Source organism: Cygnus olor, chromosome 14 (genome assembly GCF_009769625.2).
Source record: "Cygnus olor isolate bCygOlo1 chromosome 14, bCygOlo1.pri.v2, whole genome shotgun sequence".
Taxonomy (NCBI): domain Eukaryota; kingdom Metazoa; phylum Chordata; class Aves; order Anseriformes; family Anatidae; genus Cygnus; species Cygnus olor.
Genome location: NC_049182.1, coordinates 15,954,960 through 15,969,631, shown reverse-complemented (window position 1 = coordinate 15,969,631; position 14,672 = coordinate 15,954,960). Strand labels below are relative to the sequence as shown.

The 14,672-nt window shown below is 35.7% G+C and overlaps 1 protein-coding gene across 5 annotated transcripts in view; it reads left to right on the top strand.

The window, feature by feature from the left end:
• The window catches only part of TENM2 (teneurin transmembrane protein 2), a 1,590,996-nt gene that overhangs the window by 1,508,754 nt on the left and 67,570 nt on the right, over positions 1-14,672 (top strand). For 4 of the 5 annotated variants that reach the window (XM_040574032.1, XM_040574033.1, XM_040574034.1 and 1 more), the window contains one exon: positions 1,236-1,448. In XM_040574032.1, the coding sequence (XP_040429966.1) occupies positions 1,236-1,448 (213 nt within the window). The remainder of the gene's footprint in view (positions 1-1,235; positions 1,449-14,672) is intronic. The other variant, XM_040574031.1, reaches the window with a different exon arrangement.

Below are 14,672 nucleotides of genomic sequence, written 5' to 3'. Positions count from 1 at the left end.
AAAATTCCACAGCAGTGATTTATAAATATGTTCATAACATTTGGGGAATGCAAAACACTCCAACTGAGTATATTTTTGGTGTTTGCTTTATTGTGCATCAAAATGCTACCCATTTTATGAAAAAAACATTACAAAACAGAAAAATCTCTTCTCGCCTATAGGGTGTTTTTTGATTCTTAGTTGTATATGGAATATTTAAAGAATTAATTTTAGGGCAGAAGACACACTAAAAAGCAAGCACCAAAGTCTAAACTAAAAAAATTCATCCTCTCCAAAGCTGCAGTTGACTTGAATATTATAAAACTTGTTTATTCTAACAGAAGGAGCTAAGGAGAAAAAAAGCAGTCTTGACAAGACAGCGAATGTTCTATTTGCGGGGAAAAAATACTTGAAATTTTGCATTTATATTGTAAGCTGAATCATGAGATGGAATTGTAGGCCATAAGCAAGACTCTCAAAGTAATTTTTACAGCTTTCACATTTATTCAGTTATTTCTTAAGATTAATGACTCAGAATACCCCACCAGTGAAATGAGTATCAAGATATGTTTTTTTCTGCTTCATGCATCAGCAGCAGCCAGAAAAATACATGAATGAGAATTTAAACTGTCATTTTCTTTGATGCATGAGGCAAAAGACCCCTCTGCTTTTCTACAACTTCTGCTGGCAGAGAGCTGTAAGAGAACTTGGGAGCAAGATGCTGGATATTTCACCATTATTAGCAGTAGGATTCCAAAATCTTTCACTTGCAAGTATCTTTTCCAGTCACTCCTAGAGTCTAAGTGACCCTGAATTATCACCATTCTCTGCTGAGTGTGTCTTAGGTGAGTTTTGTTCTTGTTCTTAACAAATAAATGTCTGTATTAAAATCAACACAGGTTCAGGTTTGAGTAAAACAGAACTACATGCCCCCCTTCTGCAGTGCTGACAGGCGTCGAGGAAACTACCTGTGAAAATTCCTTGTATCAGAATAGAGAACACGGCTCTACAGCGATCTGTCCAGCATATAGGAACAGAATTTTGTAATGACTCTTTAATGTAATTTAGCTTGTTCTTCAGCAAAAGCTGACTGCTGGGTTTGATCCAGATATGAACAGGCCAGTTTTTGAGAGCATGTAGTTTTCAGCAAAAGCGTATTTCTTCTACTCACTTTTACTTAATGACTTAGGTTGCTACTTCTGTCCTATTGCCACTGGCATAAGCTAGCTGTAATCTTTCTTCTTTTTTCCTCCTAGAAGTGTGCTCTGTAGACTGTGGCACTCATGGGGTGTGCATTGGCGGAGCATGTCGCTGCGAAGAAGGGTGGACAGGAGTGGCATGTGACCAGCGTGTGTGTCATCCCCGTTGTACAGAGCACGGAACTTGTAAAGATGGGAAATGTGAATGCAGAGAGGGCTGGAATGGGGAGCACTGCACCATTGGTAGGCAAACGACAGGCACCGAAACAGGCACATATTGCTTTCTTTTCATAAATCGTAGAAACATAGTTATTGTTGTGTATTGTAATAGGCTGTTCCTTTAAGGACCCTAATGCTTTCAAATATTAGCTCAGACTCCAAATGTTTGGGGTGAAATGCAGATGAGCTCTTGGAATGATTTAAAATCAATAACAAACTGATTTTGGGGGGAAAAAATCCACAGCAAATGAACGTTAGTAAGTAAAGATGTAACAAGTGGTCCATCACAGTACCATTTGAGCCAAGCTTTTCAAACTTAACTAAACATTCCTTTGTGTGAATGGCATCCTTTTTAATTTCCTGGTCTGATGCATCAGTGCTTTCCTGCTATTATACATCACATCTGAAACACACCACCACCATCTCCACACAGAGCAGGGGTCAAGTTGTGGAGGAATAAGTGCTCCTGGTGTTACAGAAATAGCTCCCTAGCATTTTCCTGTGTTGTGCTGTGACAGTGGGCATGGTGTTTGCATATAGACAATCACAGCATGGGAGGGCCTTGTCAGTAGTGCAGCATGCTGCTGTACCCTTTCCTAATAGCATGCTGCTCAGTACAGCATTGGCATCATGCAGCGTGCCGTGACTAACACGATTGCATCTCAGCTGTGATGTGTCAGCCTGGGAAGTTCAAAAAGGTTATACTTACACAAAGTAATGATGTTCTATCCTCTCAATTACAGCACTTGAAATCTTATTTCGAAGAAGAATTAATTGTTTCTAAATGAAGTCCTTTATTTTGTTGCTACAAGCAGTTAGGTTGTGTATTTGGACTACCTTGCAAAGTTACTAGGAAAAAAAAAAATGTTATTTTCCCTGTACTGTAGTCGAAAATGGGAAAATCTAAATGGTCACATCTCTTCTGAGAAGCATGAGCAAAATAATCTGGAGTACGAGTATCCAACTGCAAGCTGAGACTGTGTAAGTTTCAGGCAAATGTATTTTTCCCTGAAAAAAATTTGGAGGACTTACCTTAAAAGAAACCTAAGGAGTTCAAATCCAAGATCATCTTGAAGTGGTGAATTTACCAAAGAAAATAAGTAGGTCAATTGAGATTTTCGTGGCAATCAGGGACCCTAATGGGACAGTCCTATTACAAGTGAATTGTTATTTCTTTAATTAAAAGTATGGTGAGATTATTGCATCCCTCAAGCTGTTTTTCTTTTTTCATTCCCCTCTGACTTCTTCCTGAATATACAATCCATTTCAGATGCACACATGAGTTGGAAACTAAAAGACTATGCTTATTGGGAAGAAAAAATAAAAAAAGATTCCTATTTTAGGGCATATCCTTTGATGTTGTGGTGCTGCATGCTTCTACCACACTATGCTAATATGGTTTAAATCAAAGCTTTTATGACTGAACACTTTGTCACCAGCAAAGATGCAGAGTGTTTTTTCACAACTGCTTTCTGACTTCCATCATATCAACCTCTCTCTACTAGATTAATCTAGGCATTTTGTTTTAATATTAAGTAATTACCAGATCCTTACAAAATGCCTAGTTTATAAATATTTTTGCATTAAGTTGTCTAATAATTGCTTATTTTAAGTTGCTCATTTGTCCTTTTTTTTTGCTTTATAATCTTCTAGAAATATGCCTGTTTAGAGGTGATTAGTGTATTTTAAGTCTTCATTACTGTGCACACAAAAAGATGCCTTACACCAATACCATAAAAGAATTCTGAAAATTACAAGCTCGACTAGTGAACCCTGAAGTGAGAGTTTTAGTTTAATTTTCAAAGCTATGAAATAAATATTTTCCCTATTATAGAAGTATATAAACAATTCTTTTGAGAGAAAGGGCAGTGCTGTTGAAATGATTAAGTAAATAAGTGTAAGCTTTTTTGTTTGTTTGGTGTGTATTAGAAAGATTTCTTTTAAATTAATATGGTTCTGCCTGCAGCAAAGATTAGGCTACGGGGAAAAAAAAAGTAGGTTTGCCCTTCTAATTATACATTTAAATTTGTTCAACCGTAGTTTTTGTATTGTATATACAGAGATATTTTTACGACTGGGCTGTATTAGTAAGAAATTTGGTATGTTCATATCATCAGGCCTGATTGTGAGGCCATTTACAAAAGCACAAAACATGAGGCCAGAAATGGAATTCAGTTCAGAGGAAAATCACAGCTTGATTCTATGGGTTTGTTTTTTCTGGCTTGGTTTTAACACAAAGGCTCATGTTGTATGGGGCTGAAAGGGAGAAAGAGTTTGAGCGATAAGGATCATAAAACTAATTTTTGCCACTACTTGTACAAAAAATGCTAGAAGTTAACATTGGAAAATAGGTCCTTAAACAGTGGATTGGTACTTGGAACAAAGATGAGGCGCTGAAGGTATTTTCAACAGCAGTGTGGAGAACTAAAATGTACTTAAATTTTACGGAAAATCATTTTAACTTAGTGCATTTCCTTTATGGGTTTAGCTTTCAACTAAAAGGTTGGCAGACTGTTTCATGTCAGAATTACTCACTAAGGAATGTTTACCTTAATAATATTCAAGAATGCAAATTTGATGTATTTGAACCTTGACATAGTCCTGTTCAGAAGGCACCTGGCAAACCCCACAGTCTGTTTGTCCAAAGACAAAGCAAGGCCACACCAGAGTAAAAAAGCATATGAGCAGAGGCTGGATTTCTCCCTTCCCTGGACACAGTTTGAATTCTTGAATACCTGTGTGAGGTCCTCATTAGCCTCACAATACATTTGAGAATTTCTCTACTTCAAGCTGAAAAATGGGATTCTCATAGGAGAATTTATTTACTCTGAGTATCCATTTATTGCTAGAACTAGCCTGAAATCCTTTCAAGTCAGTAGAAAGACTTGCTTTGATTTGAGTGACTTAGGCCAAGCCCACTTAGGACAAATTGATCCATTTTGTGAGGAAAGACAGGTTTCTACACATAGACCACCATTTATTTTATTTTCTTTGTGTTTCCTCAGCAGTTTCTTGTGCTATATTCACATCACAGTGGAAAAGAAATCATTATAGCAACCTGCAGGTATCCAAGTTTGTTCAGGTTATTTTATTCTATTTAATATAAAATTAGTCCTTTATAGACAGCAGAATAAACGCACACTCTTTTTGGCTTTTCCATGTTGTGTACCTAAGCTCACAATCCCCTCTCATGAAATTTAACAAAAATGTGGTTTCTCTCTGTGCTACCTGTATTATAGGAAAATAACTCTGAAAAGTCACCAGGAATGCCACTATTAGCTCACTATTAACAAGCTGTGCAAAGCAGCTTTTACCTATGTGCATCAATAGATTTATATATAAAAGTCGGTGAACACAAATTCCTCGCTACACAGGTTTTGAAGAATCCATATCCAAAGAATAAAAAAATGAAAGGATTGGTGTCTGATCTTACTGAAATGCTGTATGTATCAGAGCAGAACTGTGCACCAGACACTACATTTCATTTTGCTACTTCAGGTAGGAAGAAAAATTGCTTACTGGAGTGATGATAAAGAAAATGAATCTTTTCCCAGTGCAAAAATAGACCTGTCAGGATATATTTATTAAGTGATTACTATTCAGTGATTGCAATTATGGAGGAAGTTCTAACTAAATAATAGAGGGTAATCTAGATGAGGAAAAGATTATTGGAAAACTAATAACAAAGCAAAAGAATAAGATACAGCAGTTGCTAAATCTTGAACCAATTTCATGCCAGAATTTTAAGATGGAGGATTTATCTTTTCCTTGAAGCATCTGAGTGTTGTTAAAGCATGCTGTTATGAAACAGGTCTGTTACTTTCACTGAAAATAATATCTGGATGTGTAAAACTATTGTTTTTAATCTATTGTTGGGGGTGTTCTCCATATAAACTGCCAGAATTGTACAATAGGAACAGTGTGATATATAAGGAGATCTTAAGGAACAGACAAAAATATAATTTTAAAAGCATAGTACCATCTGTAATCCATATCCCTGCAGTACAAAGTACAATTGTTATTAAGTCATTGGTAAAAATCTTGTTGTGAGACCAGAGAAATCAGGATTTCATTCTAAATATTTATGAGTAAACTTTAAAAGACTGCAAACATATTTTATATGGTGAGCTCTCTCAACAGAAGTGTATATACGAGATTTTCTTCATGCCAACCTGTCATATTCCCAAACCCTTGCTCTTTTCTGCTCACATCCTACAATAACGTAGGTTAAACACTCCTGCTTTCAGATGGAAAGTGGCGTAAGATTGCAGTAAAGGCTGCTCGATGGTATGGATACTGTGCTGCAGATTAAGATCAGAATAGCTCTTATCTTTTCTGCTCATTTTCTGTTTTTAATGCAAACAAGCTGTAGCCCCTTTGACAACCACAGAAGCTGAACTTCCTAATATCTACCTGCTAGGCAAAACAGAAGCAGTGGTAATGTGAGCATCTCCACAGACTGCTTCCTGGCCTTGCGATTGTTTTTCAGAATCTAACTCCGGAGGCAAGGATCTGCCACTCTCTTTCCCCCACTGAGTCCTTAGCCTTTATACTGAAAATGTCAAATGGTAGGTAGTGTTCCTTAGCAAATAAGGGATTCAGAGATCTGTATTAGTCCTGTACCTTGTCTTCTGGGTTGTCAGGGCCTTGAATAAAGAAGAAGGATTTGAGGGAACTGGAATCCTGTACCCTACATAGTGGGAAGTAACCTAAAATCCTTAGATTTATGAAAATGTGCAGAAAAGGAAAAAGAGGACTTTCTGTGTGGGATGCTTAAGATAAGAGGTTTGAGTTTAAGTTACAGGATGGGAGATTTGGGTTAGGTGGTAGGAAAAAATTTGCAGCAGTAAATGGAAAACTGAAAGAGATTGTCTAAACGAGTGGTGATATCCTCATCGCTGGAGATTTAACAACAGTTTAGACACGTCTGTCAGGAATAGCATAGAATAATTCATCCTGCCATGGGTCAGAAAGCTGACCAGAAAATCATTGAACTATGCAAGCTCTCTTCCAGTCTGATTTTAAATGATAGTATAAAGTCGTCCCTTGGAGCTTAAAAGGAAGTATTCATTCTAAATAACTTATTTGATAATGTTCTAAGTTAAAATTTGTACTTTCATCCCTATTAATAATTGGATGCCACTCTTAAAAGTAGAATTTAATCATTTATCCAGCCAAGGAGACTGATCTGTGAGTTATGTATTTGCAGAATTATAGGTTGTGGACCTGATGATCTTTTGAGGTCCCTTCCAATCCCGTCTGTTCTATGATTCCATACATAGAGCCACTGTGAAACATCCAAACAAGGAGCAAATATTACACCCAGTAGGTGAATACTTAAAACACCTTCCCTTTGAGGTATCAGGACTTGCCCAGCTGAATACTAGACAGATAACATCCTACTCTCTGATGTTTTTACTGAGGGGGAAAAAAAAAAAAAGATTACTAAAAACTTTTTTTCCTTGGGTGTTTTGGGATGACCATGCCCTTTACAGCTTTTAAACATGTTTACATTTTTTTGCAGGCACAAGGGAGTGCCACATATAAAGTGTGAAAGGATTTAGATTTAGATTTTTACTTCATCATGAAGTCAATAATCGATAGAAATATTAATAATGGAGCATTGTGTTATCTTTGGCTCCAGCAGGATATTTTTGTCCCATGATAATGCTCTTTATGTCAAAGATTTTTTTCTTCTTCTACTGATTTTTCTTGTTGTAATTACAATGGTAATGATTCAAAGATGAAGCAATTTTCAGGAGAGATGGAAAGTGTGTGGGAGGAGACAGTGGAAAGCCATCGTATCTGACAAAGAGCAATTTAAGAGTTAGATATATTAGACTTCAATGCATTTCTTACTTAAAATTTATCTATACCATTTTATAACTTACCAAGGTATAAAAAAATGCTAAACAAAGACAAAAGAGATTTAGTTTGCACTCTGTAGAGTGAGGGACACGCAATTTTTTTTTAACTTCATTTGAAAAATGCATAGCATATTTGGGTCATGACCGCTTTTCATTACTGATGATACAGAAATTTGTTGGTAATATGGATGGTGGCATGACCGGAAATGTTGGAGGCAGTGGCTGTTTCTATATCTGCGAATTCGGGTTTATCACCTGTATAATACAGACATCCTACTGTCTTTACACCTGGAAGCGGGTTTCTTAATAACCGGAAGTCTTTCAGGTACGTGGTGTCAAGCTTTCATTTGGAGTATCATAGGATGGCTTCCTTCCCATGCATCTTCCAGCAGAACAACAGTAGCAGATACTGCATGAATTAAGCTGAGGGATTTTCAATGATTTCTGTCATTCTCTGCACATAATTTGCATTTTAATTTGTCATGCAAGCGTAGAGAAACTCTATGTGAGAGGTAGAAGACCCACTTAGCAAGTGACTTTTTCGTACTTTGACCTGAAAACGGTAATTTTGCCATAGGTGGCGTGGTGGTATTTGATGTTGGTAGTCTGATAAAATTTGTGTATGTACTTTCACACCTCACAGTTATTCCTCCAGAGGAATGATCCTCTTCAGAAGAAGTTTACAGCAGAGAGGCTCATAAGAGGTTAAAAACAGGAAGAGCCAAAGTTGTGATAGATCAAATTTTAGCCTGGAGTAAATATTAGAGAGTGGATTTTGGTGGTTTGACTGTAAGGTGACATAAGGTGATTTCATTTTCTTGTACTAATAAAGATATCTTTTACTATTTCAAACTAGTTTCACAGCTGTAGCTCTAGCTGATGCTTCTGATCTGTAGAGAACCATTTATGATCATAAATGTAATGTAGTCCTACATAGATTTATCAGTCAGACTTGTGATACCTAGAGAATCGTGTTCATATATGTCATATCAATTTGCATTATATAGCCAAAATGAATGAGTTAGTCAGTTAGATGGGTGATAATGCAGTCCAACATCGCTGTATTTCAGTAAAGATGCAAGTGCCCTATAAATAATCAAATAGAAACTTCTTCCTGGATAGATGGTGCTACTTGTAATTTCCAACTACGTTTGCTGTTGAGGTGCTTTGCTGATTTTATAAATATCCTCTTTTATCCCACCTCCAAAACTTGTGAATAAAATCTTGTCCCCTGGTTTCATGCTGTGTAAATAACAGTTCTTTTTTTCAGAGGTCATAATATTTATTTTTTTCCCCCTGGTTTGTAACTTTCTAAATTCCTACTCCAATAACTAAATTGTTATTTGCTATTTTTGTGTATCAAGTCCAAATAAGCTTTCTAAGCAATTTTTGTATTACTAAGGTATCGAGAACTACCATCTGTATCCTCTTCTCTTTTCATGGCTGAGCGCAATACAGTATTTCCTTCCAGATATATATTGTATATAGAGATATATATTGTGTGTAGAGATTTGCATAAAGCAAGAGTGGTTTGACTTTCAGAGAGTTGAGAAACCAAATTCCTTTTCATTTGCAGAATTTACACAGGACAGCTGGGGATCCTTTTAGAGTAAAAGTTAATCTTATTCACCAGGAAGAATTTTCTTGTTTGCATTCTTTGCTGAGGGCTTCCTATAAATGATTGAAATATGTCACAGTGCAGTGACAGAACATTTGAGTGGCTTTTCTCTTTCCCTTTATATAAGATATATGCAGAATACGACCTTACTAGTAGCCCCCAAAATTTAATGAGTGTGTTTTCAGTAAGGCTTCCTGCATTTTGTCTGGTACTTCAAAGGTGCACTCAGCAGATACTGGTGAATAGTTTCCCAAACTAAAATCACATTTCATTTCTCCTTTTGGACGGGCTTCTACATGAGTTACACTGATTTTCTGGACAATTCTTGAATTCTTGAAAGACTACAAAAAGCAGGGGAGGGCAATCAATCAAGTTGCTGATCTAACTTTTGAAAGGGCAAAGCTGATTTTGCTCTTCATAGAAGTATTCACAGCACCAAGCAATCTTTTCTTGTTCCAGAGATAATGTTTTCTGTGTTATTTTGTACCCTGCAGTGTCAAGCACAGCTTCAGCAAATGAGTGAATAACGTGGTATTGCTGGATACAAAACAACAAAGACACGGGAATGCTTGTGAGAGGTCAGTGAGATAGAGACAGAAAAGTAGTACAAGATCTTGAGAAATATGTGTGTATATACGTGTGTATAGTATTGATATTTACTAAGAAATGAATACAAAAGAGAACAATATCTTCCCATCCTTTCGAGGACTGCTGTTAATGTCCCTGTTAAAGATGTATTTTCTTTAATGGAATGCATTTTTACTTGTACATCCTCAAGATATAATTCTTGTACCTTTAACATCAATCTCACATAACCTTTCATACTTGAAGATGCAGATGAGGCCAAATGTGTTTTACCTGCCTGCTGCAACCTCTATGGAATAACAATTCAGACCTAAGGTTTTACCTTTTCAGCTTCTTGTGATTTTGTCTCTGATTCCTACATAGCATCAAATTGACAGTAGGATGCCATAGAAGTTAGTTTTTTGCCTTCCTAAGACATCTGATGCTTTCAAAGTTCTCCACAATATTTTTTGTTTAATATTATATTAAAAATACTAGTGTCAGAAAGGAAAAGGAAAAAGCAATCTCTGTAACATCACTGAAGTGTCAGTTCAGGATTTTGCTGTGTGATCTGTTTAGGGCTTTGGGGAAAAATGGAACTATTGAAAGCTTTTTCTTTAAACTCACAGTTATCTGTTGTGCAGTAACTACTCACTGAGGATGAAATACACGGTAATGTTGAATATTGATACATCTTTCTTGCAATGCACTCAATGTATTTTTTTTAAGATCTGAAGGACTGAATATGGGGACATATTCAGGGTGCTAGTTATGAGGTAGACTATATCCTGACCAATTGATGCTCAACTAAGTTTAAGTAACTCAGCTCTTTTCTCTTGTTCTTTCTCTCAGTTGCTATTCTGACCTGCTTAAGAAATGCTTCTTAGGATAACCTCACCTTCTGGAAATATTTCCTGCAGGTAGCCTCAGTCTGTTTAATTTTAGTTATATTTTTTCCATACACATAAATAGAAGCAAAGTTTTCTGTTAAATTGAAGTCATCGTATAATGTAGTATATCTCATCTGCCCAAAGAAAATACGATTCTTTATGTGACTGAAATCTAAGACAGAAATCCAAACCTAAGCATTTTTTCAGGTGTTGAGGTCTGAGGTAATGGTTGGTGTTCATCTCTGTATGTTGAAAGTGCAGATAGCTGGGGTAATGCTAGGGTAATTATTACTTGATTTCTAGCTGCTGTGAAATTGTAAGAGTTTAGATTTCTACAATTTCTAGCCCATATTTCTGTGGTGTTTTCAGTGATACAGTATTGATTGACATACAACTGTCCATCTCACTCTGTCAGTAGTATTCAAAACACATCCATGCTCGGATAGACAGAGACAAAACAATGATGGTGTCTAATTAGCCCTTACTCTAGCTGCAGTTCACTGTCATATTACTGAAACCCAACGAAAAGTGAAACACAAGAAATTAAAGTTACTGTATTCATCCTTATTCTCTCTTCAGTCAATAACAGGATTAGAGAAGAAAGGATTCATTGTCCAGCTGTCTCCTTGAAGATTTTCAAATCCAAGAGCTGAGCCTTAGCAATGGGTGCTACACTCTTGATTTCAATAATTCAGTCCAAACAAATACTTTTCTTAAACAATTAAGCATTTCTCATGGAAAAGTAGTTAACTTTTGCTTTCACAAACTCTTCAACATAACGTGGAGTGTAACGTTATCCCTTAAAAAAGTTTATTCAGTGAGACATACCACACCATAAAAAAAAAAAAAAAGTGCTTTAATTTCTACCTTATGGTAGTCTGCCAATTCTGTGGCCTATGACCATGTTTAACATCTGGGATTTGGTTACTTTTCCTGTGCTGTCTCAGTGGATATTAGAAGGCACTCAGCGAGTCCCGGGTGTTAAAGTGTAAAACAGTTTCTGCATTTTCCCAAACTCCGTTTGCATGATGGCACCTAAGTCCTACCACACTATTTGCATTTTACCTGTTACAGGTTTTGTACAGGTTGTGTATCTGTAACAGGCTGTGTATCTGTTATAGGCTGTGTATCTGTTATATACACTTTAAAAGGCTGTGGTTTCCTGAGTTCTGTAAATAAGGAGCCATAATTTGGAAAAGCTGCCAATCAGTGTCATGCTCTACTGCTTTTTCCTAATCCCATTGTATTTTTAGTTTCTATTCAGTTTTTAGCAGTCCAGTGCAGAATAGGTGGATCGACTCAGCATCAATAGGCTGTGACAAGCTTTCAAAATGTTGTAAAGATACCATGCAAAATAGCTGCAAGGAAAGGTTTAAATATTTCTTCCGAAATGTTTTTGGGTGACTAGTGTAGACTGAGCTACATGAGCTGACAGTTTATCTTTCATAATATTCAAAATCATATACATTTTTATTTTTTTTTTTACCATAACCCATGAGAAGTAAAGGTGGATATCTTCTGTATTCATTCCAGCTAATTATAAAATTACAGATCAGATTTTTTTAGGGAGATGTTGAAAGAATGAAATTATTCACGAGTGTGACAAGTAAGATTCACAATGCATCTAGCCAACGTGTTTTAATTTGCCTTTAAACAGTCAGTCTTTCAGAGGATAGAACAACTGAGCTAAAAATGCACAGTGCTTCAAGATGCAGTCCCTGTTCTGTAGACAGCTGGTATATCATAAGAGATTTATTAATTAAAAAATAAATACAGTGTTGTAATCATGATTAAATAACATTCTTTCTAATTAAAAACTAAACCATTTTATAGCAAAAAAATATTACTGGGTTTCTATTTTAGATCAGAAACAATGCTGAGGACAATTATCCAAAAGGCCAAATTAATGGGAGAGATAAATTTAGGGATAACATGTTTCACTACAACTTGATGACTTATAGGTCATAAAAGTAAGTCCTACTTCAAATACTGTGATTTTCCAATTGTTAAGAATCAAAAGTGATTGCTGAGCTGTTTGTGGAATGAGTCCCTCAAGAACAGCACTGAAGTTATTTTTGTAAGTTCAGCATGCACAAACACAAAAACCTAAATGTCACTGGAAGATGCTGATTCTCCTAAAGCCAAAAAGACACTAGTATAGATGAGAGAACTGACTTTTTGTTTTAACCACTGGGAATAACAGAAAGGAGAACTCTATTCCTAATGCAGCATGTTGACATCAAATTTTCAGCACGTTTTAAATATAAACTAATCTAATCTAACTTCTGCTACTTTCCATTTAATAAAGTAAAGCAAAATATGTATATGCTGAGTTACAGATCTCTTCTCACTGAAATTAACAGAATTATCATTATATCCTATAGTTTTACAATGGAAGATTCCCTAGAATTAAGCAGTTATAGAAAAAGCAATTGGGTGTCTATAATCTGTAATCTGATATAATCTAATCTGATAACAGTACAGGAAAAATAATGGTAATGTGCCTTTTCTTGTTTCAAAAAAATAGAAAAGATGCTTAAGACAGAATATCACTGCATAGGAGTTAGAAATATGAAATGGAAGTAGGCATTGCTCACTATGCAACATTGTTAATGGATACTTGAATTGGGGGGCAGGGAGGGAATATGGGGGCACATGTTTTTAGTTCCAATGTGTATTTTTGTTGGCTTATTTGAAAGCTACGGATAAAATTGCATTTTTTTGCTGCTTGTCTTTGATCATTTTTAATTGATTCTTTATCATATAGCCAATCCATATGCATCTTAATTGAATCCTGTGCATGTTTGAACTTTTTTTTTCCAAAATAAGTCAGAAATATGGATTTAGAATGAGAAAGCCTTCCATATTTAGTGAATAGATGATCAGAGTCAAGGTCATTTTTTGGAGGTTGAGATGGCAACGTTTGCGTAAAGGAAATGCTATGTGAGCGCTGTACCATAGAAAATACGAAGTTCATTTAACCAGGTGTGCGTTCATTGTTTCTGCATTGTACTTCTACAGAGATGGTTAAGAGCCAGAAGCCTGAAGGATGTATATATGTGCTGTTGTACTATTGCATATGTAGCTAGAAGGGCAAAGGGGAAATGAGAACCCCAGCAAAATCTATACTGATGACTAACCATTAGACTGGAGTTGCAGCTCTCCTTAATTCAAATCTAGAGGGGCCTGTAGAGATTATCTGTTCTATGATTTTTCATTGGAATCCTTTGATAAAGAATTTTATAATAGTTTTTTTTGTTTACAGGCTGAAGAAAAAAGTAAATCAAAATTCGTCAGGCCCATGCTTAATTTCAAACAGTGGTTCATATCCTTTATCCAAAGATTTAACTACATACGAAATACCAAATTTTGTGGATGCACTTAAGTGACTCCTGAAACTGTAAATACCTTTATACTGCAAGAAACTTTGTTAAAATGAAGTGAAGGCAGTCTTTATTAAAATCTGATTATTTCCCTATTTCTTTTAATCTTTTCATCTCCTGTACATAGAGTGTTTGATAAGTAGAGTTTGTCTTTCATCATCAGTATTTATATTTCTAGTTACCATGACATTCCTAAAATCCTTATTACGTTAGTACATGGAAAGTTTTAGGCATGAGATCCTTTGTTAAGGGAAATACTTATTCAGGAAAATTAGGGTAATTTAAAATATTTGCCTTCTGCTTGAGACTGCATCTATTTATTCAACTTTTATAGTCACAGTTTCCCCTACTATAATAATTTTTTTTGTCAACACTTCTGAGATAAAACACTGTATGTTTGAAGTATTCTAGCAAGGTGTTTATAGTGTATCTGATTTCTTAAACCAAAGGTTCCCACTGAGATTCAATGGGAACCTTCCTAAAAAAATGTGTGTAGAATACACACCTAGGTTTTAATTATTTATTTTCTATATTTTAGTGCTTCGGATAAAGATGTTTTAAAATGTGAGGAAAGATGTCATTCCAATGTGAACAAATAACAGTGAATCAAAAAGGGTGATGTTTGCTCTTTTTGGACTTGCTCCTATTTTTGTAGTCCTACGACTAAAAATTACAAGGTTATTACAGACAATGTTTCATAGGGCTACTGCTACTGGTTCCTTACCTGAATTAAGTAACTTCATTCCAGGTTAGGAAAAAAAGAGAAATTAAAAAGTTTATTTGTTCAGAACGAAAAGCAGGTATGCACACTGCAAAATGCACTTAAATGTCTTCAGCTTCCTGATTTGGACAGTGGTGAGAAAGGCAGTCCGATGTTATTAAACTGTAGGACAGTGTTTCTCTCTAGTCAGGGAAACCCAGATTAAGAAGGATTTTTGGGAAAGGTTCCTGAC